The sequence below is a fragment of the Ascoidea rubescens genome, assembly GCF_001661345.1.
Source record: "Ascoidea rubescens DSM 1968 unplaced genomic scaffold ASCRUscaffold_9, whole genome shotgun sequence".
In the NCBI taxonomy this organism is placed as follows: Eukaryota; Fungi; Ascomycota; class Saccharomycetes; order Ascoideales; family Ascoideaceae; genus Ascoidea; species Ascoidea rubescens.
In genome coordinates, this window is record NW_017962921.1 from 73,507 (window position 1) to 101,386 (window position 27,880).

Consider the following 27,880-nt stretch of genomic DNA (forward strand, 5'->3'; position numbering starts at 1 on the left):
TTAAAAACATTATAAAAAGAATCAAAATCTCTTAAAATAATTCACTTTTTTTTCTTTTTGTGTTCTAGACTATTTTTGTTTTTATTTTTTTTTCAACAAATACAACAACAATAATTATCCAAGATGGCAGATATTGAAAAGATCACGCCAGTCCTATCTTCTACTGGGGTCCAGTTAGATTCTGATGCTGCAGAATTAGCAAATTTAGGATACAAACAAGAATTCAACAGAGGATATAATTTCCTTTCTACATTTTCTTTTGCGTTTTCAATCTCAGGTCTTATGGGTACCATTTCCATCACTTATTTGTACCCATTATGGTCTGGAGGCCCAGCTTGTGCTGTTTGGTGCTGGTTTGTTGGTGCTCTTGGTTGTTTATGTATTGCATGGTCAGTGGCACATATCACTTCCTGTTTCCCAACATCAGGTGGAATGTATTATACATTAAGTCAAGTTGTTCCTAAAGAATGGGTTGCATTGTCGTGTTGGATCGATGGGTGGTTGTATTTAACTGGTGTCATAACTGGTGTAACAAGTACTGATTTTGGTGCAGCAACTTTATTGTTGGCTATTATTTCCATGTATAGTGACTATGAATATGTTCCTGAAAAAGGCCATGTTACTGCAGTTTCAATTTTGATTATGATAAGTCATGGATTGATTAATTCCTTACCCAACGATATATTGGCTTCAATTACTCAATATTACTGTATCATTAATATCGGATCCACGATTGCATTAATAATTCATTTATTGGTTAAATGTCCTAAGATTAACACAGCAGATTTCACATTTAACCATGTTGTCAATAACACAGGGTGGAGTTCAGATGGTTGGGCCTTTTTATTTGGATTCTTGAATGTGTCGTGGGTTATGACATGTTACGATTCAGCATCAAGAATCTCAGAAGAAGTTCACAATGCAGCATACTATACACCATTGGCCATTGCATTAGCATTGACTGTCACAGCTATATTGGGATGGGTTTTAGTCATTGTTTTCACCTTATCAATGGGAACAGATATCGATGCAATTTTAAACTCTCAAACTGGACAACCAATTGTTGCAGTTTATACTCATGCCATGGGAAAGCAAGCAGCGACAGCATATTTGACTCTTGCTTTTATCATTATTTGGTTTACTGGTGCAGTTGCATGTTGCTCAACCTCAAGGGGTATTTGGTCATTTGCTAGAGACAGAGGATTGCCATACCATAAATTCTTGGGAAAAGTTAATAAAAGAACCGGTGTCCCATTAAACTCACTATGGATATTGGTCTTGATTATGTGTTTATTATCATTGATCAATTTAGGCTCAACAGTTGCAATGAATGCAATATTTTCAGCATGTGCAATTGCAACGGATTGGTCGTATGTTGTTGTTATTGGAGCATTTTTACTCAATGCCGAAAAAATGGGAATTAAATTTGGGCCATTTAGTTTGGGGAAATTCTACAAACCAGTTATGGCATATTCATGTATTTGGACAGTTTTCCTTTCAATTGTCTTTGTTTTCCCCAATTTTATGCCAGTTGATAAAGAAAACATGAACTACACAATTGTTATTTTAGGTGCAGTATTTCTTGGTGCAGGAGGTTGGTGGCTACTTGGAGCCAAAAATTGGTACGTTGGACCAATTTCTAACATCGACGATAGTTATGCCAAAGAAGTGAAAGGTGTTATCCATAACAAACCTAAAGAAGAAAAGCAAGAACCTGAAGCAGAAGTGGGAACTTCAGATAAAGGTTCAGAAATAGGCAGCAATGAAAAAAAGAAATAAAGGAACATCTAGCTAAACAATAAGGTTTTGTCTGACGTCTTTTTTTGTGATTTTTTGATTTTTCTAATCTTGTGTTTTTATGTTTTTACAAATTTATAATTTCTTTTTAATGATAGCTATTAATCATATCTAATGGTGCTAATAATAATGAATTGCAGTAAATGTATACAAATAAATGTAGAATCAAAAGGCAATTTGTGATTGAATTCAGCGATAAAAAAAAATGCTCAAAGATATACCCTAAAAAATCAAAAAAAAGATAAAAACATTACATGTAAAAACAACAAATTTATTCCGATACCGGGAGTCGAACCCGGGTCTGCACGGTGAAAGCGTGCCATGATAGCCGTTACACTATATCGGAAACTAACTAAGCTTAACTTTTCTTAAAAATATTTAAGCTTGAAGTAATGCGGCAGTTACCGTATTTGTTTGTTTTTGGGTAGTTTAATTTATAGTCACTATTTTTTTTAAAAAATAGTTGCTAAGAGCCCACTTTATCGGGGTTCTTGCGCGGTGTTATTTATTATATCTATATATAAAAGAGTGAATGCTATCTTTGTAATTCTACTGTAGATGTGAGGAAACCTAATAAATAGGAAGAAAACTCATATCAAAGACAGGAGTGTGAAATCTAAGAAGATGTATGCTGGTGTCAAATTACCTTATGAATTGCCATGCATGGGAGATGAATATAATGAGTTTGCATATGCCCCATTTAGTGCCTAGGTATGTGTGAATAATATTTGGGTCCACTTCGTCAGAGAAAATTGTTTGAATCTCTGATCGGATTCTAGCCTGTGAGTTGATTGGACGTTGGAAGATATAATGAATTATCGTCGGTTCTGAGAGGGAACATTTGCATTGGTTGCTGCTCATATACCCAGCTCTCCACGGGGTATCTTCACCAAAGAGGTGTCCTGTGCGAAGTTGAATCACCGCGCTCACCTCCTCCTTGGTCCTGTGTGATAGGATTTTAAATGTGGGTAGTCCTTTGATTGATAGAGGGATGTTGGAATTGGCGATTACCTTTTTGTAGTGAGAACTATGGTTTTATTTGTGAAATATTTGTGAAATATTTTATTCCATTTGTCACAGAATATTACTATTAATATTATTATTAATAATTTTGTTTGGGTATTATTATTTTTATGATTCTCAAGTTTAAGCACTCATCCTTATTAGCTCAGTCGGTAGAGCGTTCGGCTTTTAGGGATTTTTCTTGTCTCGCAAGAGACCGAAATGTCCAGGGTTCGAGCCCCTGATAGGGAGTGCTTCTTTTCTTATTACTATAATCTGTAGTTTTCTGAATGTATTTAACTAACAAGTTATTCAGATTTATTTTCTACATCAAATCAGAAAACCACTTAACATGATTTCTTGTTACAAAACTGTCTGTAGCTTTGTTTTATTTGCTTCTATTTAAGAGATAATTACTTACTTGTCTCAAATTTTCATTCTTTTGATGTCAGAAAGCGCTTTTTCATGAGCTAATTTGCAAAATCTTATATCTTTCAAATGCTCCTCAATGAAAATTCTTATTGTATTTTCCCAAAAAACCTTTTTAACATCATTAAAGTTTCCAATTTCAACTGCTAAAGATTCGTGATTGAATTTAATTTTTTGCTCTAAATCAATGATTTCCACTTCCAATTTCTTGAATCGCTCAATCAATTGTTTTTTGAAATTGATTCTTTTACTTTCAATTATATTTGTGAAAAATGAAATTTTTTTGCCCGATGATGATTTAATTATCTCATTGTATTTCATTTCATCATCTTTTTCTTTCTCAAGTATTATAATCTTCCCAGATTCATCTATACTTTCTATAATTAACTCATTGCTTCCCCCATTTTCACTATTAATATTAATATCATTATTTAGATTATTATTTAGATCATTATCAAAATCATTATCAAAATCATTATCAAGATCATTATTAATACCATTATTAATATCATCATTATTTAATCTGTTGTCTTCTATATTTTCAAAGTCATTGTTTTCATTATAATTTCCAAATAGACGCTCACTTTCGCTTATATCACCAAGAGTACTTCCATTTTCAATATTGTTAATGTTTTTACTCGGCTCATTTAAATTTTTCTTGGATATTTTTTTGAATAACCTGATAGGTTCATTAATAACATTCACAGAACCAAATACCTTTGACAAACTATTATTTGATGCCTTTTTTTTTATTTTATTTTTTTTATTTATTAAACTCTTACGATTTGCATCACTTTCATTCTTGTTACTATCACGATTTTTATTATTCATTTTGCTTAACAACTTCTTAATATCATCCATTTCATTATACATTCTCCACCATTCAGGTACTAATTCATTAATTATCACTTCAATATTCTTGACCAAGTTTTTACTTATCATCTCAAAGGTTTTAATCATCATACACAATTTTGAATATGCACTGGGTTCACTCTCATCAAATATCTTATAATTGCTACTAAAATCTTTTAAAAAGCTTATAATTTTAGGCAATTCGACAAATTTATCTGTTTCAATTCTATTATTCATATTCATATTCATATTTTTCATATTTTTCATATTTCTGTTTCTTTTTTTATTTTTTTCTTCTTCATATATCAACTTGTCTTTATAATTTAAAACTTTTTCAAACATCACATTCTTAGTCACATATTGATAATCCTTGGTCTTCAAATCGATAAACAATCCCAATTTATTCAATTTGCTTATCAAAAAACTATATTCCTTTATATCGTTATATGAATATTTCAAAAAAATTGATATCTCATTTATATTTTTCGGAAACTCTTTTATTGATGATGGTAATGACATTGAAGATGAGGATGATACTGATAATGGTGCCTTTTTTCTCACTTTATTATTCATATCATTCGACATCAATATTTTTTCTTTTAAATTATTTACCCGATTTAAACATCGCTCTTCTAGATTATTTTTCTCATTATTGAATACTGGTAAAACTAAAAACTCCCAAATTAATTCATAATTGTTTAGAGATTTAGCGCTTAATAAATAATTAAATAAATTTATATTTAGCTCAAATATCAACTCATTCAATAATAGCTTGTTGAAATGCAATAAATTTTTTTCAGATATATTTTCAAAATTTGTAATATTTTCAATTAATTTATCAACCGGCAAAAAAATGTTTGGAAACTCAATTTTAATATATTTTAATAGTATTTTAAAATCATTCAAATCATGCATAATTGAATATGTAAATAGCCTGTAGGAATCTTTTGAAACTGGGTACTTCATCTGTCCTTTTATTACAAATTTATAATGGCCATCATACCTTGGTCGGATGATTCCAATTTTTTTGTCATTGAAAAAGGAAACATAATTATCAAGAAAAAATGAATCAAATATAGTCTCAAAAACTGTTCTGTTTTTCTTATCATTATTCTCATTGTTTTCGGTAGTTTGATAGTTATCGGTTTGTATTATCAATGGATTATTGGATTCTTGACTAGAATTTTCACTTACAAAACTATTATTATTATCTATATTCCCGTTATCACTATCAATATATTTTTTATTATTGTCATTGATATTATCATTTTCATTATTATTGTTACTGTTTAAACTTGTATTTAGTTTTGTTGTTGATTTTGAGTTGGAAGACATTTTGATGTAATCTAAAGGAGTAAAAAAAGTTACCTTGTCAACTTTTATTGGATTTATTCTTTTGTCATGAATTAAATCTTTCACATTATTTATTCTATTCAATTTGATTGAGTTTAATAATGGTGTGACTCTTTTATGATTTTCTTCATTTAAATTAATTAATAAATCTTTATCTGATAATAATACATTTAAATTTGATTTCAAGATATGGAGTAAAGTATTTCCTTTATTATCAATATGGTTTTTATAATCAAAAGCCTGGCCTTTGAGTTTATACCAGTATTTAACTAGTTTAAAGGTTCTTTCAATCAAGTTATCGTAGTTTGTATCGTCATATTTTCTGCATATGGTAAATAAAGGAGTTTGATGGTTTATATCTTTAAAAATCCAGTTTATAAATAAGCCGATTTTATCGATTAATTCATCATAATGAATTAAATAGTGGCCTATAGTTCTATTAAAGTTATCGGGAATATTATAGTAAAAAATTTGTTCGGGAATAGTACAAGATGAAGAAATTATATCAACGATTTCGTTAATGATTGGGATATTTTCTAATTTTAAAGCTTGGTTCAATAGAGTTGTATTAAAGATTGTTTTATCGTATAAAATATCTTCTAGAGTGAAAATGTTTTCATAATTAAGCAAAGTTTTAAAAATTTGATAATTGGAACTTTGAACTGCTAACATTAAACAGGATTCACCATTAATTGTTCTGCTTTTAAGAAAGGAATCAGGGGATATTTTTGAATCAGATGATTCAAGTTCATTGTTTAATAGATTGTTTAATTGAGTTAGATCATTATTTTTGATCAAGTTCCAAAATTTTTTATTTTTAAAAGAATTCCTAGATAGATTGATTTTGTTTTCTTGATTCTGTAGATAGTATATTACAGCTTCAAATGTGGAAAAAATATAGCCTAAATTACCCTTTTCGATATCGATATAGGAGAAATTTTTGATATAATTGAAATGGGTATTTAGATTAATAATCTTTGAATTGATTACTACTAGGATTAGTAGACCGATAAGATTGTCAGCATCAATAATGAAACTTTTGACTTTTTGAAATTTATTTTGAGCGTAATTGTAGTGTAGGATTTGCTCTTGGTTTGTTAAAATTTTAATGGTATTTAAAAGAATTTTTAGTTTTGAGTTGTAGTTATTTGATAGAGATAATGTTTTAAAGGTTTGGATTGCTTTGATTAGTTTCCTTTCAAGAAATAGCAATTGGTGATTGTTTTCAAATAGGAGGAATTTTTCGGACAAGTTTAGTTGATTGCTTGAGAGATATTGCAAATCGTTATAGAAGAGTGAATTGAATGAAACTGAGTTATTATTTGATAGTAGGATTAGTTTATTGTAAATTTTATGGTATAGGTTTAGTTCAGCGTAATCGTAGATGCATTGATTTAGATCAATTGAAGGAGAGAATTTTAGGATATCGTTTACTAAGTAGGGTGGTAAAGTATTGAATAGCAATTTTAAATTTGATATCAATTGATTAAATTTTGATATTAGATCATCAATTGAGTTTAGTTTTTTTAGGTCGAAAGAATTGAATATGTTGTTGAATCTGTTGCCCAAGATTTCTGAAATTAGAGGAAATCTTCTCATTATTTGCTCAAAGGATGTATTTGAGTTATAGTTTTTGATTGATAATATTGTGTTTGAAGAGTTATCAAATAGTTTTGATTCTGAATCAATGTCATCGTCATTGTCGCAGTTGTTATTAGTATTGGAGTTATTATTGCCATTGGGATCATTATTGGAGTCATTCAGCGTGTTGACAGAGCAATTATCATCATCACTTTCATTATTATTGGTATTATTGTTATCATTATCATTATTGTTATTATTATTATTATTATTATTATTATTATTATTATCATTATTATCATTATTATTAGTATTCTTCATATTATTATTGGTATTGTTCGTATTTGTATTTGTATTTATATCTGTATTAGAATCAAGAGAATTTGGAGAAATATTATCAAATTTGGGATCTATTATTTTAATTGGAGTACCGATTATGGATTTTTCTATATATATGATTTTAACATTTTTACAATTTAGGAAATTATTAAAATTTGGAAACAAGTCAATTTTAATAATTTTGAATTTCTTTATGGACTCGTAATTTTTGGGATCCAAAGTACTAATGCAATCCTTTTTTATGTAAATTTGTTTATTATTCAAATTGATGTATACTTTGGAGGTCAATTTTCTGTTAGAAAAGTCGTTTGCCAAAGCATTGGTATTGTTTGGGGCATATTTGTTGGTCAGCCTGTCGTTGACGTTGTCATGAAAGATTCTGATGATATGGGACTTTATGAAGTCCAAGTTGTATGAGAGGTCTCTGTAGGACACATTGGAATCCTTGTTAAGATAGTTGAGCAAGAAATGGGTTGAGGGCACCAATAGAATGAAGTTCGAAGGGTACTTGTTGATGGTCTGGTAGATTTCATTCAAGGCAGAGCTGGAGGGTGAAGGGTTGTTGAAGAGAGCATTGAGCAATGGATTAAGCAAAGTGGGCAAGTGGAACAGCTGTGTTGGCAGCATTGTAGCAGAGCAGTAGAAAAAGCAACAGAGTAGCAGAATAGCAGAGTGTTAGAGCAGCAGAGGCAGCAGCAGACGAGGTTGATGGCAATTAAAGAGCAGGCAAAGAGCAAAGCACTGAATTAGCCCTCTGATGCTTCTCAGTGTCGATCTTCCTCAACCTCTTCTCCCACAGCCCTGGTCGTGAGCTGGAATCCACCGCGCTGGATGCGGTATATGAATGTGTGTGTGCGTGTGTGCACATAACGCTCACGTGTATTCCTTAAACAGGTATTTCCTGTATAAGCAGGTGGAAACCACATTCCCGATCGGGCCAGAACATTCTAGAAAGCAGCGCGTTGCCTCCAACAGAAAACTGCTGAATCAACTGCTTCTTCTTCTCCAACTCCAACAATTCCAATACTACTACTTCAAAATGTCTGTTACCAACAAGGACGTCGCCCACTTGATCATAAGTTTCCTTCAGGACTCCATCAAGAAAAACCAAATCAGTGAGGACTATGCTGAGTCATTGCAAGATGTGGTGATTGACTGTATTGCTGATGCCTACGAGGTCAGTGTCGACGATACTCCTGCTGCTGTTGCTTCCAAATTCAAAGGCAAGCCTCTTGTTGAGTTGTTGACCCAGGCTATTTCCACAAACTCCTCCAATTCTCCTACCACAGAGGCTCCTATCGCCCCTCCAGTCGAAGATACTGAGTTGAGAAAACAAGCTGATGCCCTTAAATTAGAAGGAAACCGTGCAATGTCTCGCAGAGATTTCCAACAGGCCATTGATAAATATACCCAGGCTATCCAATTGGTGCCAACTAACGCTGTGTATTTATCTAACAGAGCCGCTGCCTACTCGTCGGCTTCAAAACATGAGTTGGCTGTTGCTGATGCTGAAAGGGCTATATCTTTGGATCCAACATACGCCAAAGCATACTCAAGGTTAGGTTTAGCTAAATATGCCTTGGGTGATCCAAAGGCCTCAATGGACGCCTATAAAAAATGTTTAGATGTTGAAGGCGACAAACAATCACCCTCTTCTATCAAAGGTTATAACACTGCTAAATTAAGATACGAGGAACAATTGAAAAATTCAATTAGTTCAAATGATAGTGATCAAGCTCAAGTTCAGCCTCAATCTGAAAATGACACCACTTCTACTAATAGAGGATTCCCGGATCTAGCAAACCTCGCTGGTATGTTTGGTGGTGCCGGTGCTGGTGGTGCTGGTGCTGGTGCTGGTGCTGGTGCTGGTGCTGGTGGTATGCCATCCTTAGCTAGTATGATGCAAAACCCTCAAATAATGCAAGCTGCTCAACAAATGATGCAAAACCCCGATGCTTTACAGGGCCTTCTCTCAAACCCAAGCATTCAACAAATGGCTCAAAACATGGGTCTTGGTGGTCTTGGTGGTGCAAACCCTTCTTCAGGCCCTGCTCCAAATTCAAGCTCAAATTCAAATTCGGATTCCAATGCTACTGGAGCAGGCTCTGCTACTCCAAACTTTGCTGATCTCATGAATAATCCAATGTTACAAAATCTTGCCAACAGCTTTCTAAATAATCGTGATAACGGTAACAATAATGGTAATAATAATGGTAATAACAACGGAAACTCTGGTTTTCCATAAGCATTGATTAATTTATAGTTTTTGTTTCTCTTTCTCTTTCTGTTTCTGTTTTGTTTTTGTTTTTTGTGTCTATATATATACATATATTATTTCTGTAAGTCATTTTGTTATTTATTCAAAAATCATTTGTCTTTTAATCACTTTTGTGGTTTTTCTTTCCATTTTCCACTCGAATGTATGTGTCCTGAATTTACCTCACGTCCCGAACTCCAGATCTCGCATCTGTCTATCTCGGTTCAGAAAATAGGGATGGAAAATTTATGACATATTTGTTATCTCCCATTTATCTCCCATTTATCTCCCATTTATCTCCCATCTCATACTCTAACAAAGTAACTCACTGAGAAACACTAAAAAATGCAAGTTCAAGTCGATCCAAATGAAGACACTGAATGGAATGATATCTTGAGAGAAAAGGGCATAATTCCCCAAAGACCAAAGTCTCCCACTGAAGACATCGAAGATGCAATCGACCAAGCAATAAAACAACAACATCAAAACAGATTGGAAAATAAAACTCTAGACGAACTAGACGAATTGGAAGATATTGAAGATGACGCCTTCTTAAACTCCTACAAAATAAAAAGAATCAATGAATTAAACTCCCTACTAGTCTCATCAAATTTCGGTCAAGTCTACCACATCTCAAGACCTGAATACAAATCTGAAATAACTGAATTGAAAAACGTCTGTGTTTTAGTCCATTTGTCTCTTTCATCAAATTTGCAGTCAAGAATATTATCAAATTTATTTGAAAAAATTGCTCCAATTTTTGCTGAATTGAAATTTGTTGAAATCCTAGGTAAAAGAGCCATTGAAAATTATCCAGATTCAAATTGTCCTACTTTACTAATATATTATAATGGCGACGTCTTGAAACAATACATAACTTTATTCGAATTAGGTGGGAATTCAACAAATTTACAAGATCTAGAAAAAGTATTGGTCAACTTGAAGCTAGTTAAAGAAAACGATAAGAGACTATCAATAAATAATAATAGTGATATTGACGATGACAACGACGATGATGATAATGATGCTTATAATAGAAACCATAATGGAAATACAAGACTGGGAAGAACAAATATTTCATCTAATCGAAATATCAGATCATCGAAATACAATTCAGATTCAGATTTTTCGGACTATGATTAATCTTTCATTTTATTTATCATTTAACTAAGTTTAATTATATATTCATTTTATATAAAAAATACAAGACATTTAAGAAAAAATTATTCGAAAAAACAACCTAACAATGAATAAAAATAAAATAATTACAGATAATTTAGTTTAGTCATACAGAATCATAAATGCAGAAGGTAAAAGGAAAAATATCAAATAAAAAAATCTTCAATTTATATTATTGCTATTCGTTTCTGGGGATAAATTGAAACCATTAGTATTGTTTCCATTGTTATCTTCTCTTCCATTCTCGTTATTTAAGTCATTGGAACTGCTTCTAGAAGAAACATTCATATTATGATTATCATCTCTCATCTGATTTAATATTGTCGGCTGATAGTGGTTTAAATGAATATGATTACTATTTTGTTGATTTGAGGTCTGCTCAAATGAACTGATATTTTTAATTTTGTTTATCTGGCTCAAATAATTTAATTTATTGAAATATCCACCCATTGGTTGAAAATTCAAGTTATTTGTTTGCTGCATTGATGAGCGATCTTGGTTAATATTTTGAGAATAATTTTGATTATAACTTTCGGTTTGTATCTGATTTTGATTTTGATTCAGACCTTTATTTTGATTTTGGTTTTGATTTTGGTTGTCAAGATTTATGTTTAAATTGAAATTGGTGTTTTGATGAGAATTTAGATTAAAATTGGGATTTGAGTTCTGATTTTGATTCTGATTTTGATTCTGATGTTGTAATGAGTTTGATGAATTTATTTTTATATGTCTTGAATCAGCAATTACTTTATCATTGATGTTATTTGAAATTTTTCTTCTCTTGGGATCAGAAGTTGAAGTGATTTCTGTATTTGGAATTATATTAGAATTCAATCCCAAGTTTGGATCATTTTGAATTTTTTTGATTCTTTTAATCTTTGTCGGTTTATTGTATAACATGCTATTTTTTAGAATATTATTAAAGTAAAAGTATCTAAAATTGTTGGGCATTTCGTCGTCTTTAGTATTAGATTTTGAATTTGTGAAAACTGGTCTATTATTAATTTTGAAAAGTAAATTTAATTTTATATCTTCGATAAGTTTATCATCTTGAGAACTTTTGGTTTTGATTTTGTTATTATTGTTAGGATTTCTACTTGGGTTATTTTTGTTGGTGTGATTTATCAAGGGTAAAGATTGCTTGTCGATGTATTCATTTATTGTATAGTAAATGGTAGTCTTTTTACCACATAAACCAAAGTCAGAAACTATGCGAAGAGATTTTTTGTCGACGCCTAAAGAATATAGTTTCAAGCCCATGAATCTTTGTAAATAGTTTGATTGTTTTGGATGTCTATGGTGATTCAAAATGTTTATTATTCCGTAAAGTTTGTAATTTTTAGTGAGAGTATTAAGTGAGGTTGAGTTTAGGTTGTTGGATATAGTTGATGAATTTGTTTCATCATTAGAGTCGCTTAAGCTTTGGTTATTGGCAATTTCGTTGCCATCTTCTTCATCATTGTTATTGCCATTATCATTGTCGTTGTCATTGTCGTTGTCGTTGTCATTTTCAATTTCAATTTCAATTTCATTTTCATTTTCATTTTCATTTTCATTTTCATTTTCATTTTCATTTTCATTTTCATTTTCATTTCCATTTCCATTTTCATTTTCATTTTCATTTTCATTTTCGTTTTCATTTTCATTTTCATTTTCATTGGTATTAATATTTGTAGTGTTTTTATTATTTTTGTTAAAAGGTGAGTTGTGAAATGAGTCAATTGCATTAATATCTTTTATCTTTGAGCTAATTGTTGAATTGAATAGGTTGTTTAAAAATCGTAGAAGTAAGGGGGAATTTGTCTCCAAAGTAGATAAAACCTGAGAAATATTGATTTGAAAATTATCCTTTATGGAGTCATTGAAATTAAAATTATTGAAATATTGTAAATTAGTCAAGTTATCCAATTCTATTGCTAATTTGATGGATAAGATGTCGATCAATGGATTGAAATTAAATTCTTCATCGTTTTTCTTAAATTTTTTGGATAATAGAAAGAATTGTAGTGGAGTATTATGACTGTACATGTAATTTCTAATGATTCTCTTTTGTTGGTAAAATTGGGGCTTATTATTTTGTATCAACCAATTTAATAAATCTGTTATCGATAAATTCGTATTGTTTAGAGTTTGAAAAATATTGGTAAATATTTCGTCTTTATGTTTTTTATTGGTGGTGCTGTAGAAGTTATTAAGTTTGCAGTTTGTGTTTTCGTTGATGTTATCGTTTAGGCCTTCACTTATGGATTCATTTATACTTTCTGATATATTTGGATTCAAATTTTCATTTGAACATGGGTTGGAGTTTAACATAGGACTTGGATGCATACCAGGGGTTGGATTTGTGTGTTTTGTATAGATGTGGTTGTGAGAAGATTGTTGATTGTGCTGAAGTGGGTGTGATGGTTGGAATTGAGAGTTCAATTGAGAATTCAATTGAGAGTGCAAGCAAGATTGAGCAGAAGTAGAAACAGGAAGCTGAGGATGGTTTTGGAGAGCATTTTGCTGGTGGAATGATTCAAAGCCTGAGAGTAGCGGATTGACCTGACCTTCCATCAAATTGGCCTGGTTTCTCTCAAAGTCCAAAGTCGAGGTAAAGCCTTCTAGGTTGTTGTTAAGCGTCATGGATCCAGTGTTATTGAGATTGTTGTTTCCAGTTTTGTTGTGCTGGATAACGTTTCTGTTCGACTGATCGAAGCTAGACATTGTGATGGAGCAAGAGGGAAAATCGCAAATTGATACAGAGACAAGAGCACAGGGAGCACACAGATCAAAGCAGTAGAAGCAGCTAGAGTAGAGTCGCCAGCGTAAAGACCATCAAGCCGACTTTGAGCAGCAAAAGCAGGACGAGAAGAACAAAACAGAGGAGGTTTGGAAGCTGAGTGATTTCAGTCCTCAATCGCTTTTCGAGGGGTTACTCTTTTGGGAAGCTTTGATCTAGAGACCCGCCGCGCTGGCACATGCAAGACGTGCTGTGTTTCTGCGTCTTCTGCGTCTACTGTTTCTTTTGCATTATAGCGCATACGATGCATTTGCTGTATTTCGTGAGCAGAATATAGTCTAGAATAAAGAATAGTGAATGTAGAGAAAGAAAGAAAGAAAAAGAGAAAGAAAGTAAAACATAAATATAAATAACACAGTAAGTTTCCTAAAACCTGAAAAAAACCCAAATGCGCCTGTCCAGCAGTGTTCGAATTACTGAAAGCGTCTTCTTTCAGTAATTTTCGATGCAAACCATCACTGCTTGTCGTCTGCCTGGGGTGGGACACCTAGATTGTTGGTGTTTCTGAACATGAGCATTCCATTGCTGCCCTCGACAAACTGGCAGAGGCGCGAGACTTTGTACACACTGACAAACAAGCTCTCGTCTGTTGACTTGTAATGTTCTCCCATCACAGGCTTTATTGCTTCTGTCGCTTCCATTGCATGGTAGTGGGGAATTGTTGGACAGAAATGGTGGATAACATGAGCCTCCGACACCAAATGGGTGATGTACTTTCCAAGGAATCCAAGACTTCTATCGATGGTACAGCATCCTCCTCTGACATAGGTCCATGCTGAATCATCGTACTTGGGTAATATTGGATCGAAATGCTGCAAAAATGTAATCAAAACCACCCAGTGGTTGAACCAGAGATAGGGAATGAAATAGTTGACCATGAAATTAAACCAGCCGTATCCCAACACCGAGTAGATGTAGTACTGTGATATTATGGTGATCAAAACCCCAATGTCACTCACAATGTGCAACGACAAATTGTTTCTGAATCTCTCGCTGAAGATGGGAGATTTTGGATTGAAATGACTGGTCTTGAGTCTGTTGGCAAAAGTGTCTGGTTCCCCAGGATAGAATCTGCTGTAGTACTGCCCTGAAGCATTCACCACAATGTGTAAGAAAAAGCCGATTAAATGGCGGATTATGATGTTAAGCAATGTAACAACTGGTGCCTCTTCTCCAATTTCCTTCAATGTTTTCACTCCATGCTGTCTCAAATACCTCTCTCTTTCGATTGGAACCCAGGCATTGTCCTTCTGGATGTTGGCATTGGACTTGTGGTGGGCATTGTGCCCATCTTTCCAAGCAAAAAAGGGCTCCAAGGTGTACGAGTGCAAGAACCACCCAACAATGTCGTTAAGTATCATTGTCTCGCTGAAGGCATTGTGACTGCAATCATGGCCCACAACCCACAACCCAGTCATAAAAGCACCAAGACCAAATGAATAGAGACACCAGCAAACAAATCTTAGAAACACATTGTCTACCATAGGCATAATATAGTAATGTGTCAAAATCCCCAACACTATCAGTGCACTCGCATCCTGCAAAATATATGAAAACGAAATCCAGTTGTTTTTTCTGAAACAATGTTTGGGAACAGCAGATATAATGTCCTTAAGAGTGAACTCAGGAGTTGTATAAACATTTCCTAGTGTATCAACTGCACTGAGCTTTTGATCTTTCAATGGAGAACGTTTCTTTTTGATTGGTTGGATAGGCTGAGCTGCTTTATTTGATGTGATTTTGATCTCATTTAAAGCAACACCAACTGTTTCATCAATTGATTCTAACACTGTCGTTGATGATGAATAAGCTTCCATTATCCTTTTGTTTTTGTTTTACTATTTCAACTTGGGGGGTTTTTAATAAACAAATACTGTCTTGGATATGCTATTTAGTATTCTGCAACTTGTTTTTTTAAGATCTGCAGCTTTTCTAGTAAAATCTTCTTCATGATTTGATTTTGGAGCAGAAATTATATCTTTTTATATCTTTTTTTTGTTCTTAAATGAGAATAATAAAAAGCATCTTATCGATATGGTTAATTGAAAATCAAATAAAAACCAAATAAAAACCAAGAACAAACTCTCTAAGGGGTTTATTTTTTTTAAAAGAAAAAAAAACATATGATAGTCAAATTAATTAAAAAATTAAAATTTTTTTTCTTTTGCTTTTCTTTTCTAAAAGCTAACTAAAATAGATTCAGCTTCAGATTATCATTTAATTTATTAATACCAGATATTACGTTGTTTCCGGTGGGTGTTCTCTTAAACTCCAATGGAATCAACTAATTCTATTGATAATTATTACAAGTATTATAATTATTATAATTATTATAATTTTAAATGTTATTCTAAAAACATGCACTTTAAGCTTTACACAACACTCTTGACTAATATCAGCAAATTTTTATCTAGTTCTCGAGAGTAAAAAAAACCAGAGGTTACCGATTCGCTTAGGACTCTGAACATGAATTCAGATAAATTTATAAATAATCCTCTGATTCTACATCGTTTTTGAAATAACAGTATGCAAAAGACAAAGCTTAAATCCACCCACACTCCGAAATTGCGCTTTTATTAAATAAACAAAAAGCAATAACCATCTGGAAAGCAAAACAACAATCAATGGAAATCTGTACAAAATATCAGAATATTCCAGTTATAAGCTGCTTATTGTCGCCGAATAGAGCTTTTCGCTTGATTTATCCTGCTTTTTCCTAAAATATATTTCCTGCTACACAATGCAGTAATATTGATGCTCTAAATATCCAGTTTGTGTTACAAGAAATTCAAGATTATGCGGACAAAAAGCTCTGAAGGCGAGATGACTTTCTATCTATCTGGTAAATCAAAACCTCGTATTTTGCTATTCGAGATTGTTGGAGATATGCACTGTGTAGTGGTGAAAACAGTACCGAGCAAAAGAAAACTCAACAATAAACAACAATAACAAATCTGTGCTTTGGCAACAAAATCAACAATAAAAAAATCAATTTTGATACCTGAAAGAAAAAAGCAAACCAGTCAAACAATCGTGAATATGAATTTGTTATTATTAAAAGGTTCCAGTGGAAAGAGAAAAATAGCTGCTAATCTAAATGTTATAATTTTTAGTTCGTACTAATAGGCTTTTGTTTAAAACATGATTTGAAATGGTATACACAATTAAAAAAAGCCTACAAAAATTAGATTGACCCGAAAGTTACAAATTAAATTTAATTACTGATTTTGCTGGCAACTCAAAACTTGTACTCTGTTTGCTTTTAAGAAAAACTGTTCACTGCAAAATTTCATTAAAATTTATTTACAATCCTAACGATTATTCAGAATTCATTTATTTTGGTCTGTTTGTAGGGCGAATATTCTTAATTTAATACAAATTATACAAACTAAATGGTTCCAATGGATGATCAACCGATCACATTTTTTGCAAATACATGTTTTCCAACATCACTAATCTAGCCTATTTTACTGCAAATATCTAGCTGTAACTTTGATTATTAATCGACCATTATCCATCCAGAACCGCAGTTCCTTCCTTGCACTTAAATACCGAGAAACAAATCAGTCAAAGTGCTGACGAAATAATAAAAGTTGGCAATCTAAAACCGGCAATTTTGCTCCTTTTGGTGCACAAAACAACACACGCAGAGATTATAGCACCAATTAGATAATAGCCAGATAAAATAGCAAAATTGCACGACATCCACCATTTCTGATTCTTTTGATCATTTTGACTGTTTTGATTTGATTGTTTTGAGTGAAAAAAACTCAAAAACACTCAAGAAACGCACGAATGCATGCATGATGCGTCCACAATGCATGCATCAATATTAACGTGGATGTAAGTAGTTTATTGCAGGATCCAAACACACTTGCAGCAAGCAAAAACTCTATTGTTTTGAAATCGTCCAATCTGTGCTCCATTATAATAATATCTTATACTCTCCCTCCAAATGTCCCTTTTTTTTAGAACCCGATAAAACATCAAATGATTTTTCGGAGAAGGATTTTGAAATGTGCTGCTTTAAAACCAAGCTTAGCCATGGTTATCGAACTGCAAGGTCTTTTAATAAAGATCCAATTTCCTCACTCTTCAAAACAGTCTAAACATGAATTTCAAACATTAATTTAAGTCTGGTATCTGATCTTTGCTAAATTTCCCTTGGTTATCAGACTTGCCGGTTTTTTTTATTCCTGCCGAATCAATTAAAATCCAACTGCTCACTCATTCTAGCACCTCTTTGAAAATGCTGTTCAAGTTCGATTCTACGTGCGCTATTAGAGCAGAAAATCTTAAGGTTGTATCCCAGGACTAACAAAATCTAGTGTTATTTTGGATGAACAGCATTGGACAAGAAATGTGAGTTCTAGTTTGGTTTTAACTTGTTTACTGACCTCACATATTATTTCTCACTGTCCTCGGTTATGAATACAACTTCTCATATTTCTAAAACAAAAAAAAAACAACTCGCAATGAGTTTGACTAAACTATTCAATTTTATAATTCCGCCAATCATATGCTAATTAATCGTTTACTAAGAAATAAAATTATATGATATGTATTCTACAACCTTGATGATCATTTCATATTCTGCATTTAATATTGGAAAGAGTCATTAAATTTAGAACTAAAGCAAATAAAAGGATATCATAACTGTGCTTTAAAATGGAATAACATCTTCCAAAACTCGTAATTACAAGCAAACCCGCACCGTACGGAGGGCTGAAAAGTTGTTCGTGTTGAAACAATAGCGGCTTAATTCGATTCGTATCGCATACGAACTCTATCCGAATATACAGCCAGTGAGTTTAAATTAAAATTTTCACTTTGTCTTATGATTCTAAAATAATAGTTCAAAGAAAAATAACAAAAAAACAAGTGACTTAATTAATATTTAGCCTGTTGTTGCAAAGTCTAAAAACCACTTCAAATCATCAAGATCATTTTACTTCCTCTGTCCAGGGTTTTGTAATTCTCTCTTTGCCTAAAAACTTTGAAATTCTATTTTATAATTCTCCAATTCTAATCCCTTATTATTCCAACTCTTTTTTATGGATAAATTCAGTTTTATCAGTTTAGGAATCACTTCCTTTCGAGGTGAGTTCAAAGATCGGTTAATATTTAGAATTTAGGCCATTTTATCTTTAGTTTCAAAAATGTAGAGGCAATTAACTGCTCTTGCAAAAAATGGTTTCTTTTGCAAAAAATGGTTTCTTTTGCAAAAAATGGTTTCTTTTGCAAAAAATGGTTTCAAATTATAAAACTTTTAAAATTCATTAGTTTCAGTGAGTAATAATTATTAATAACTATTAACAATAATTTATTTGTTCTTTATTATCAATTGTATAATTTAACATTATTTACTCTTCCTTGATAAATATTAGTTGCGAATAAAAAAATAGTCTTTGAGTTTTGTTTGATAATCCGGTTTCGCAGATACACTGTATTTTCAAATCAAACTAAAATTATCCAAATGATTTTGATTAGCCTAGTTAATATTATTACGAATCGATTTTTCTCAACTGTATTATTATCGAAATTAAACAATAAAGCAATCAACATCTCTTAGACATCTCCTTCCTTACTGTTTAACTTCTTATCATTTCTAATTTTCTAAAAATTTAACCAATTCACTTAATCTTAATAATCAATGGATACCTCATTTTCTGTCGAAAATCTGTGAAATATCCCAATTTTAACTACAGAACAAGAGCATATAAACAGATGGAGATAAAGCACCAACCTGCAATGTTAAGTCTAGTCTATCTGAAGCTATTATTGCTTTATTTTATAATAAATCAAATACTATCTCTTGGTGTTGGAAAAAAATAACAAATATTGTGTTTTAATTACAATACACAGTTTATTAAGGCAAATGTAGTTGTTTTGTTTCGCCTTTATTTTACATCATAATATCACAAGTTATAAAATGAGAAACTCTTTAACCAAAAGGAAACACATCTTTTCAATCTAGCCCAGGAAATGGGTATTCTATTTCAAATGTGTTACCGAATGTTAGTAATTATTAATCACCCATTATCAAACAGCTTTTGCAAAATGAAATATACATACGTTCTGCTGCAACCAAACATTCCTCCTCAATGCATTTATATATGAAAAATTCATTAATTATTCTGGGAATTTTGGAAAGGTTTCCATCTTGTTTTATTCCAAAGTTTTTTGCAATCTCTTTTCTAAAATTTCCAACAACAGAATTCATCATGTTCGAATAGTGAAAGACTCGCAGGTTTTTCTCTTCTTTCTTCTGATATTGTTCTTTTAAATAGCTTGGTACAACAATAAAAGCTGCATCTTTGAAATCACCTGTGATTTCTCCATTATAAAAAGACACTAATCTGACCAATTCCTCATACTTCCATGGATTCAATATTGATAACTCAAAAGACAGAGATGTTTTTTGTTTCTCAAGCAACTCCCTGTAATGGTCTCGGATGTTAAATATGAAAAATTTTATGTTTTGAAACAAAATCACTGATGGAACTTTAATATTTGGGGTTTCTTTAAAATATTCAAAAACTGTTCCATGAATCTCTGCTTCAGTGAATTGATTTAAAACGCCGTCAATTTTAAATGTTTCTTTCATCTTCTTTAAAATATTATGAAATTGAGCAACCTCTGTTTGAAGGAAATAACTATCACCAAATTCATCAACCCTTGAATTGATTTCTTTCAAAACATTTTCATGAACTTTATAGCAATATTGAGGCTCGAGACTCAATATTTTTTTATGTTTCACACAATCCATAATCCATTTTGGAGAAAGAATATCATAGCCCTTTTCAAATAACAAATTGGTGTTTCTTGTGCCTGTTTGAACAAATTGATAAAAAGAAAAAAAATCAAAACACAAAAGTTAATAAAATCTTATTTATAAGACCAAAAATTAACAAATATGAAGACATACTGATATTTGATATTGACACCAAGTTTTTATTTTCTGTAAAGCCTACATTCTCGCTCTTTGTTATCTCACCACCATTTCTTCGGACAATTTTTTCGATATCACATTTGTAAACTCTCCTACTGTGGTTGTTAAATTTATAATCACTTAAAATGTTAAAACAATAACCAGCAAATATATCTGATTCCAGAGACAAATAGAAAAATTCATCTTCCTCATCATCTGATTCATTTCTTTTTCTTTTTCTTTCCTTTTTCTTACCTATTAACTGTGAAAAAATATTGTTACTGAAATTCTCATTGTTATTATCTAAGGTTTGACGATTTTTTCTTTTATCAGCAATACTATCTTTAATCAGTTTAATTTCAAGATATTCTTCATAACTAAGGCAATCTTTGCAACTTTTATCCCTTCTTATTGACTTCATGTAAAGGTTATATAACGTTGAATCAGTCACATAATCTTTTGCAACCATTCCATTTTCTATTGATCTAGCTTTAATTTCAAAAACAATGGAATCTTCAGGTTTAATCCAAAAATCTGGAATCTTTTTAGAAAATTCGATGATATCAGTGGGAGGAAGGTCTTCTCGGTAATTATACCATTTGTCATAAGTTAATGATTCAATCTCTTTCAAATCAGACTCTGATATACCATTTGATACAGAGCAAAAGCTTATGAATTTTTTTGATTCAGAATCATCAACTCTCAATCCGCAAATAAAAGAAGGTTTCTTTGAGTTGATTTTGCCAATTATTAACACATCCACATTATCGCCAAATTCTTCTAAATACTCTGGTTTGACTTTTATCCAATCCGGGCTTCTTTCATTGGCTTTATATCTGGAATTGATATCTTTAACAACAATGCCTTCTAAGTTATTTTCGATTGCATTTTTCAAGGAATTTTCAATATCTTTAACGGTGGCACCATTTTCAGTCTCAATTATTTCAATATATCCAGGTTTGGGGTTGATTAGCTCATTTAAAAGTTTTTTTCTTTCTTTGAGACGATATTTGTATATCGGTTGATCATTAAGTAGTAAGATATCAAATATAACGTATAGCGGCCTTGAGTTTGTGTAAACTAAATTGTTTGGATTATTTTGATCTCTTTGATTTGTCTGAAGTTTTTCAAGTTTAAAGGTTTCTTCAAGAAGACTCGATTTGAGGTAACCCAAGGGTAGAATAACATTTCTATTAATGTCATATGATAGCATTTCGCCGTCTAATATTAGGTTTTTGATTTTGTTAATATCTTTTTTGAAAATTTCTTTAAAGTATTTGGAGAAAGTGCCAAACTGAATGTCATCGCCAAATAAATAAGTATAGTCTTTTGCATGTCTAGTGAAAAATTTGAATTTAAAATTTCCATTTGAGTCCTGAGATATATGAACTACGGATCTTTCACCATCTAATTTTGTTTCAATTATAAATTGATTATCAAATTTTTTAGTAATTTCATTAAATTTGATAGGTTTTGAAGCCAATTCAGGGAAAAAAGGTTGGTTTATGGAAATTAGCAATTCCTTTTGATTCAATCTTTTTGATGGGCTGAGCAATTTATGGCAAAGTTTTTCCAAGTTACATGCAACAGAATAATAATCTAAAGCGTCAGGATGCCAGCAGGACAAGAATAGTGTATCAGTATTTTGAACAACAGAGGTCTTTAAAATAATTTTTAGAAAATACTTGATCTCAAGAGAGTTCAATTTGTTGAATAAATCAGAAAAGATTTTGATTTTATCATCTTGGGATAAATTTGCAAAGGCGAGTTTATCAAGATAGTCATTCAATTGATCAATTGTTATTTCGCTGCCATTTACAGTTGACTGTCTTTGAGTAATAACAGTAGTAATTAAAGTGATTAGAGATTCGTATTTATTAAATTTAAAATTGGCATTTTGGTTTTTCCAGTTTTTCAATAGCCTGTTTTCATCAGAATTTTTATTCAAGTTAAAGACTTTCAAAACCAAATTGATTAGAACAGTTTCGCGAATATTGTACAGACGATCAGTTTCTTTTTTGGGAACAGCAAGTCTTATGACTGGATAAATATCATTGCCAACATTCTTTCTCCAATTTTCGTAAAACTTCGAGATAATTGCTTTTTTTTGATCAGTTAAATTCAACCGGTGAGAATTGGTAGAGTAAGCAGTGAAGCTTCTGCTGTTTGTTGAATTTTTTGATCTCCTAATGGACGATAAGGCCTCAAATAAAGTGACCAATATTTGAAATTTAGGAGAGGGGCCATGATTGTGTAGGATGGTTGAATGATCAGTATCTAAGTTGTTTTCTTCTTTGGGCATTACAGAGCTGCCATCCTCAAGCTTAATCTCCTGTTTTGCTGGGATAGACATTGTATATCGAGGCCAACCTTGTCCAAACAGTTTCCAACATAAGACAAGATCAAAAGGGTAAATTAAAAAGAAAACGTTTGATTCATTTCACCGACTTCCATATTGAGATGTGAAAGAGAACAAAAAAGGTTGGAAAATAGCACCAAATCTGTGGATCTGATGCATGAATAGAGCCCTACTGCGAACAAGCCCTATTGCACCATAAAAATGGTAGCTACCAGCCCTATGGGTTGTCATTTTACCAATTGCAAAATCTGAACTTTCTTGAGAGTCAAAAGGAGCACTTTAGACTGTTCGTGGAGGGTTCTTTGATGTTGATTTGCAGAGTTTTGTATTTTGCAATTAATTGATGCCGAAAAATATAGAGAAATGGGTATTCTGTTCTCATAAGGAAAACCTGTCACATTTGGTTCTTCTCAATGTCTTTTATTGTAGATCGTTTGGCATTTAATTTAAGTTTGTGGGCACATTATCTGGAAATGTGGAATACAATAATTGATTGCAGCTACTTTTAAAGGATTTTCCTAGCTCAAGTGCAGAACATTTAGTTTTAGTTACAAATTAAAGGTTGGGTTTATTTTTTGTTTGTTGTTTATTAGATTTCCCCTACTTGTGTTGATATGGCTGTAACTTTATACTGGGAGATGGAATAAAGTTTGACAGTAAACGTTCTTGGCTGATGTTTAGATTCGACTCGTGGTTATCAACATTTGCGGGACCAGTGGTATCGGATTATATTTTCAAACTGGTTTATTGATCATAACAAAATATGTATATATATAAAAAGGAGATGATAAAAAAATAAAAGTAAAAAGAAAAAGAAAAACTTCAACATTTCAACATTTTATACTGTAAGTGGAAACAAAAAGAAAAAGGACAAAAAAGAAAAAGGACAAAAAAGAAAACAAAGTCATTAAATTTAATGGTCGTTATTATCATTTAAATCAATTTATTTGTTTCTGTAAGTGGTTTTGACAAGGTTGATCAAATCATCAACACATTGTGGGTTGCTTAAAGTACTGACATCACCTAATTGATCTTCTTCGCCAACCAAGATTTTTCTTAAGATTCTTCTCATGATTTTACCAGATCTGGTCTTTGGCAAATCATCAACAATGAAGATTTCCTTTGGAGCAGCAAATGGACCAATTTCTTTTCTAACAGTCATTCTCATTTCCAATTTAGTCTTTTCAATTTGTTCTGGAGTGACACCGGCTTTTAATGAAACAAAACTGATAACAGCTTGACCAGTTAAATCGTTTGGAATACCAACAGCTGCACTTTCAGCTACAGCTGGGTTTTCTAAGATAGCAGCTTCGATTTCAGCAGTTGAAAGACGATGGCCTGAGACGTTAACGACATCATCAACTCTACCCAAGATCCAGAAGAAGCCATCTTTGTCTCTAGCGGCACCATCACCTGTAAAGAAGTAGCCTGGGAAAGGTTTGAAGTAAGTTTCCAAGTATCTGTTATAATCTTTCCAGACAGTTCTAGCAATTGATGGCCAGGATGTTTTGAAGGCGAGAATACCTTCAACTTCATTGCCTGTTAATTCCTCACCACTTTGAGGATCTAAAATGGCACATTCAACACCAAAGAATGGGAAGGAACAAGAACCAGGTTTCAAAGGAGTAACACCAGCAAGAGGACCAAGAACTGGACCACCGGTTTCGGTTTGCCAGAAGGTATCTAAGATTGAGGCTTTCTTTCTTGAGATGGTTTCGTAGTACCATTCCCAGACATCAGGAGCAATTGGTTCACCAACAGTACCCAAGGCACGCAATGTAGATAAATCATAAGGAGCAATGTGGTGGTCGCCGGCTCTTTTTAGCAAACGTAAAGCAGTTGGAGCAACATAGAATTGGGTACATTTGTAGTCATCGATAATATCCCAGAATCTTGTTGGAGTTGGGTAAACAGGAGTACCTTCGTACATAACAGTAGTGGCACCAATAGCTAGAGGAGCATAGGCGACATATGTGTGACCCAAAACCCAACCGATATCAGCAGCAGTAAAGACAGTGTCTTCTGGGTGGATATCAAAAACGTATTTAGCACTGATGACAGCATTGACCAAGTAACCAGCAGTGGTGTGGACAAGACCCTTTGGTTTACCAGTAGAACCAGAAGTGTATAACAAGTAGAGAGGATCTTCAGAGTTGACAGCTACTGGAGGGACATAAGGCTTGTACTTGATGATTTCTTCGTGCCACCATAAATCGATTTTTGGATCGAAAGGAACAGATTTGTCGCCAGTTCTTTTGAAGACAACAACGTTTTTGACTTGGGGACATTCTTTGATAGCTTGGTCAACAATTCTTTTTGTTTCAACGGCTCTTCCACCTCTAACAGATTGATCAGCAGTGAAAACAACAGTGGATTTGGCATCATTGATACGGTCTCTTAAGGCAGTAGCAGAGAAACCAGCAAAAACGACAGAGTGGATTGCACCGATTCTGTTGATGGCCATGATAGTAGCGATAGTTTCAGGGACCATTGGCAAGTAGACAGCGACAGTGTCGCCCTTTTTGATACCGATGTTGATAAGGATTTGGGCAGCACGACAAGTTAGTTCCAATAGTTCACCGTAGGTGACAGTTCTGCCAGTGCCTGGTTCATCACCTTCGTAGATAATGGCAGGTTTGTCAGGGTTCTTAAAGGCATGACGATCAACACAGTTGTAGGAAGCATTGAGTTCACCATTAACAAACCAGGAGTTTTCAAAACCATGCTCAGGCCATTTAGCAATGTCAAAGTCTTTGAACCAAGTCAAGTGTTCTCTTGCTTGTTCAGAGTAGAATTTGTTTGGTTCTCTGATTGATTGTTGGTATAGAGTTTGGTATTCTTCGAAGGATTTGATGTAGGGTTCTAGACCATCTGGACGCTTTTTGAAGAAGTTAACAGGAGGTTGAACAATGCTGACATTTTCAGAGAGGTGTTCGTCGTGGTGGGACATTTTGTTGCAATTGAGGATTGAGGGAGGAATAGAAATTGAGGATTTAAAAAAGAAAAGAGAAAAGAAGATTGAATTGAGAAAGTGATTAAATAAATTAACAAATAATGTTGAATAAGCTAAGTATTGTTCTTTTTATTGAGTGATAAAAAAGAAATATTTGTGATGAGATTAAATGGAAAGAAAAGAGAGAGAATGTCGAGTATATTTATATTAAAGATGGGAGATTGAAATGAAATGAATAAGTGAAAGCTGATATATTGAAAATCGAGTGAAATAGTTATCAAGGGTCTAATCGACAAATTGGACACAAGTACTGAGACGATAATTGAATAAAATTCCAAACTGTCAATTACTGTTTACTCCACAAAATGGTAAGTCATTCAAAAGAAAGTTTAAAGCAGAAATATAAGGTTTGGACACTATAGCGAAATTGCAGAGCGAGAAGTAGCGAATTTTAGAGGGCTGTAGAGAGCTGGAGCGATAAAGTGGTGCAGAAAAAGAAAGTAGAGAGTAAGAACATAATTGAAGCGATGAAAGTTGGATGAGGGAAAAGAAAGTGAGGTGAAATTTCCCAGTTCTGGAATGGAAAGCATTTGGAAGAGAAGAGAAAAGAAGCAGAGAGGTGGAAGTGTGAAATACGAGACGATGGAGATGCAGTAGATTGGAAGATATGGAAAATGAGGAGAGTAGAGTAACAGTATAATTACGTTCTTCCCAAGGGAACTGGCGCAGAGCGATGAAGAGAGAGGAAAGAGGTCGAAAAGCGAGATCAGTGAGACATAAAGAAACAAAGAGCCAGCGCTGCGGGTCTGGGTGCACATCCCACTATCGTACCCCTCTATTCTGTTTTCCCTTCTCTCCCGACACTGCGGAAAGGGGCTTCGGCCGCGGGAACAGGCGCCGCGCCCAAAGAGCGCTCCAGCACCAGCCCACGAAGCAGCAACAGCAGCAGCAGACGCGGCCGCAGCTGGAGCAGAGGCAGCGGAGGAGTTGGAAAGGCCCGCGCGTGCTTCCACGCCGCCGGCTCGGAAAACACGCGCTCTCATCCTCACACTCAGCTCGCTCTCGCTCCGTTCGCGCACGCGTGCAGCTCTCCCCTTTTGCTGGTCGCCAGGCGAAGCGGAAGAGAAGAACAGCACGGAAAGAGCCCGCGTCTTGTTTCCAGCGGGAGAGGCGTTACCCGGGCTGAGTTTTTCTGGGGGGCGGCATAAATAACACAGCGAGCTTCTCCTTCTACTAGTTTTGTTGTTTTCCTCTTTTCTTCCTTAATCAAAAAGTTTATTATGGAAGTATTTGCCACGATGATATAACGTAATCTCCAAGTTATTTCATTGCCATATCTAAAAGATACTATTTCTCACTTCCCAGATCAATACAGTCCTGGATAGGAAGTTTGTGCTTCGTTGTGTTCTATTAGATTAGAGCGATGAATTCAAATGTCGATGAAAGGAAACATTAAGCCCATCCATCTATTTGATTAAAGCGGGTTGATTTAGTTCGTACTCATGCTTGTAGCGCCTGTAAATTGACATCTCGACACAGTGTAGCTACGACATTTCTCGACTCCGGTCGGTTATTCGTGAATTCGAAAACAGAAATTAAAATACAAATAATATATGTATATATACCATTCAATCATGTTAATCAGCGTTATATTTATTATCTAACTAACATTATATCAGTCAATTGCATTATCTTCAGCATAACGACCCTAATAATCTGGATGAATGAATTAACGGTACTTGTAGAATCCAATATCATTAGCTTTTTCACGGAAACATTGACGACAGATATTTAAAGCATATTTTCTGATTATACCTCCACGAGAAGCACAGACACGACATTGACGTGATCCCTTACCATAGTTTCTTGGGTGAGAATACCAAACGTTTTCATGAGCCATTTTCCTATTTAAAAAAAAAAAATATTCAAACAATTATAATTCAGTTAGTATTGGCTCAAATACGTAATATTATAATAAATCGATTCAAAATAGTGACAATTAGACTGATATTATGCTTTTCTTCTCTCTCCTATTATATCATTTAAATTTATCTATTTTCAAAATC

The 27,880-nt window shown here is 33.1% G+C and overlaps 10 protein-coding genes and 2 non-coding genes across 12 annotated transcripts; 4 read left to right on the forward strand and 8 right to left on the reverse strand.

Annotated features, from left to right (window-relative positions):
- Positions 1-123: 123 nt before the first annotated feature.
- Positions 124-1,779, forward strand: ASCRUDRAFT_71092 (amino acid permease; the record flags this gene model as incomplete). Its single annotated transcript, XM_020191886.1, has 1 exon — positions 124-1,779. The coding sequence occupies one exon, from the start codon at positions 124-126 to the stop codon at positions 1,777-1,779; it is 1,656 nt and encodes a 551-aa protein (XP_020046336.1).
- Positions 1,780-2,071: 292 nt separating this feature from the next.
- ASCRUDRAFT_t119 lies at positions 2,072-2,143 on the reverse strand. The gene has a single exon. It is a non-coding gene; the product is annotated as a tRNA-Glu (tRNA).
- An 811-nt stretch (positions 2,144-2,954) lies between these two features.
- On the forward strand, positions 2,955-3,051 carry ASCRUDRAFT_t108. Its single transcript has one exon. It is a non-coding gene; the product is annotated as a tRNA-Lys (tRNA).
- Positions 3,052-3,148: 97 nt separating this feature from the next.
- Positions 3,149-8,057, reverse strand: ASCRUDRAFT_14201 (uncharacterized protein). Its single transcript, XM_020189182.1, has one exon. The coding sequence runs from the start codon at positions 7,978-7,980 to the stop codon at positions 3,226-3,228; it is 4,755 nt and encodes a 1,584-aa protein (XP_020046337.1). The 5' UTR covers positions 7,981-8,057; the 3' UTR covers positions 3,149-3,225.
- Positions 8,058-8,392: 335 nt separating this feature from the next.
- SGT2 (Sgt2p) lies at positions 8,393-9,598 on the forward strand (the record flags this gene model as incomplete). Its single annotated transcript, XM_020190696.1, has 2 exons — positions 8,393-9,377; positions 9,456-9,598. 2 exons carry the CDS (start codon positions 8,393-8,395, stop codon positions 9,596-9,598), a joined length of 1,128 nt encoding a protein of 375 aa, XP_020046338.1.
- Positions 9,599-9,885: 287 nt separating this feature from the next.
- PLP2 (Plp2p) lies at positions 9,886-11,195 on the forward strand. The gene has a single exon (XM_020193524.1). It carries the CDS (start codon positions 9,956-9,958, stop codon positions 10,751-10,753), a length of 798 nt encoding a protein of 265 aa, XP_020046339.1. The 5' UTR covers positions 9,886-9,955; the 3' UTR covers positions 10,754-11,195.
- On the reverse strand, positions 10,952-13,495 carry ASCRUDRAFT_81511 (uncharacterized protein; the record flags this gene model as incomplete). Its single annotated transcript, XM_020194627.1, has 1 exon — positions 10,952-13,495. The coding sequence occupies one exon, from the start codon at positions 13,493-13,495 to the stop codon at positions 10,952-10,954; it is 2,544 nt and encodes an 847-aa protein (XP_020046340.1).
- Positions 13,496-14,026: 531 nt separating this feature from the next.
- ASCRUDRAFT_36568 (oleate delta-12 desaturase) lies at positions 14,027-15,388 on the reverse strand (the record flags this gene model as incomplete). The annotated part of the gene is made up of 1 exon (XM_020190697.1): positions 14,027-15,388. The coding sequence occupies one exon, from the start codon at positions 15,386-15,388 to the stop codon at positions 14,027-14,029; it is 1,362 nt and encodes a 453-aa protein (XP_020046341.1).
- A 4,793-nt stretch (positions 15,389-20,181) lies between these two features.
- On the reverse strand, positions 20,182-22,639 carry DNL4 (DNA ligase (ATP) DNL4; the record flags this gene model as incomplete). Its single annotated transcript, XM_020189623.1, has 2 exons — positions 20,182-20,402; positions 20,500-22,639. Coding segments are annotated over 2 exons (2,361 nt in total), but the record flags the coding sequence as incomplete, so codon positions are not given.
- Positions 22,640-23,804: 1,165 nt separating this feature from the next.
- Positions 23,805-25,811, reverse strand: ASCRUDRAFT_8816 (acetyl-CoA synthetase isoform; the record flags this gene model as incomplete). The annotated part of the gene is made up of 1 exon (XM_020194985.1): positions 23,805-25,811. One exon carries the CDS (start codon positions 25,809-25,811, stop codon positions 23,805-23,807), a length of 2,007 nt encoding a protein of 668 aa, XP_020046343.1.
- Positions 25,812-26,020: 209 nt separating this feature from the next.
- On the reverse strand, positions 26,021-26,663 carry ASCRUDRAFT_155623 (uncharacterized protein). The gene has a single exon (XM_020189349.1). It carries the CDS (start codon positions 26,630-26,632, stop codon positions 26,231-26,233), a length of 402 nt encoding a protein of 133 aa, XP_020046344.1. The 5' UTR covers positions 26,633-26,663; the 3' UTR covers positions 26,021-26,230.
- Positions 26,664-27,543: 880 nt separating this feature from the next.
- Positions 27,544-27,714, reverse strand: ASCRUDRAFT_81515 (40S ribosomal protein uS14; the record flags this gene model as incomplete). The annotated part of the gene is made up of 1 exon (XM_020194628.1): positions 27,544-27,714. The coding sequence occupies one exon, from the start codon at positions 27,712-27,714 to the stop codon at positions 27,544-27,546; it is 171 nt and encodes a 56-aa protein (XP_020046345.1).
- Between the last annotated feature and the right edge of the window lie 166 nt (positions 27,715-27,880).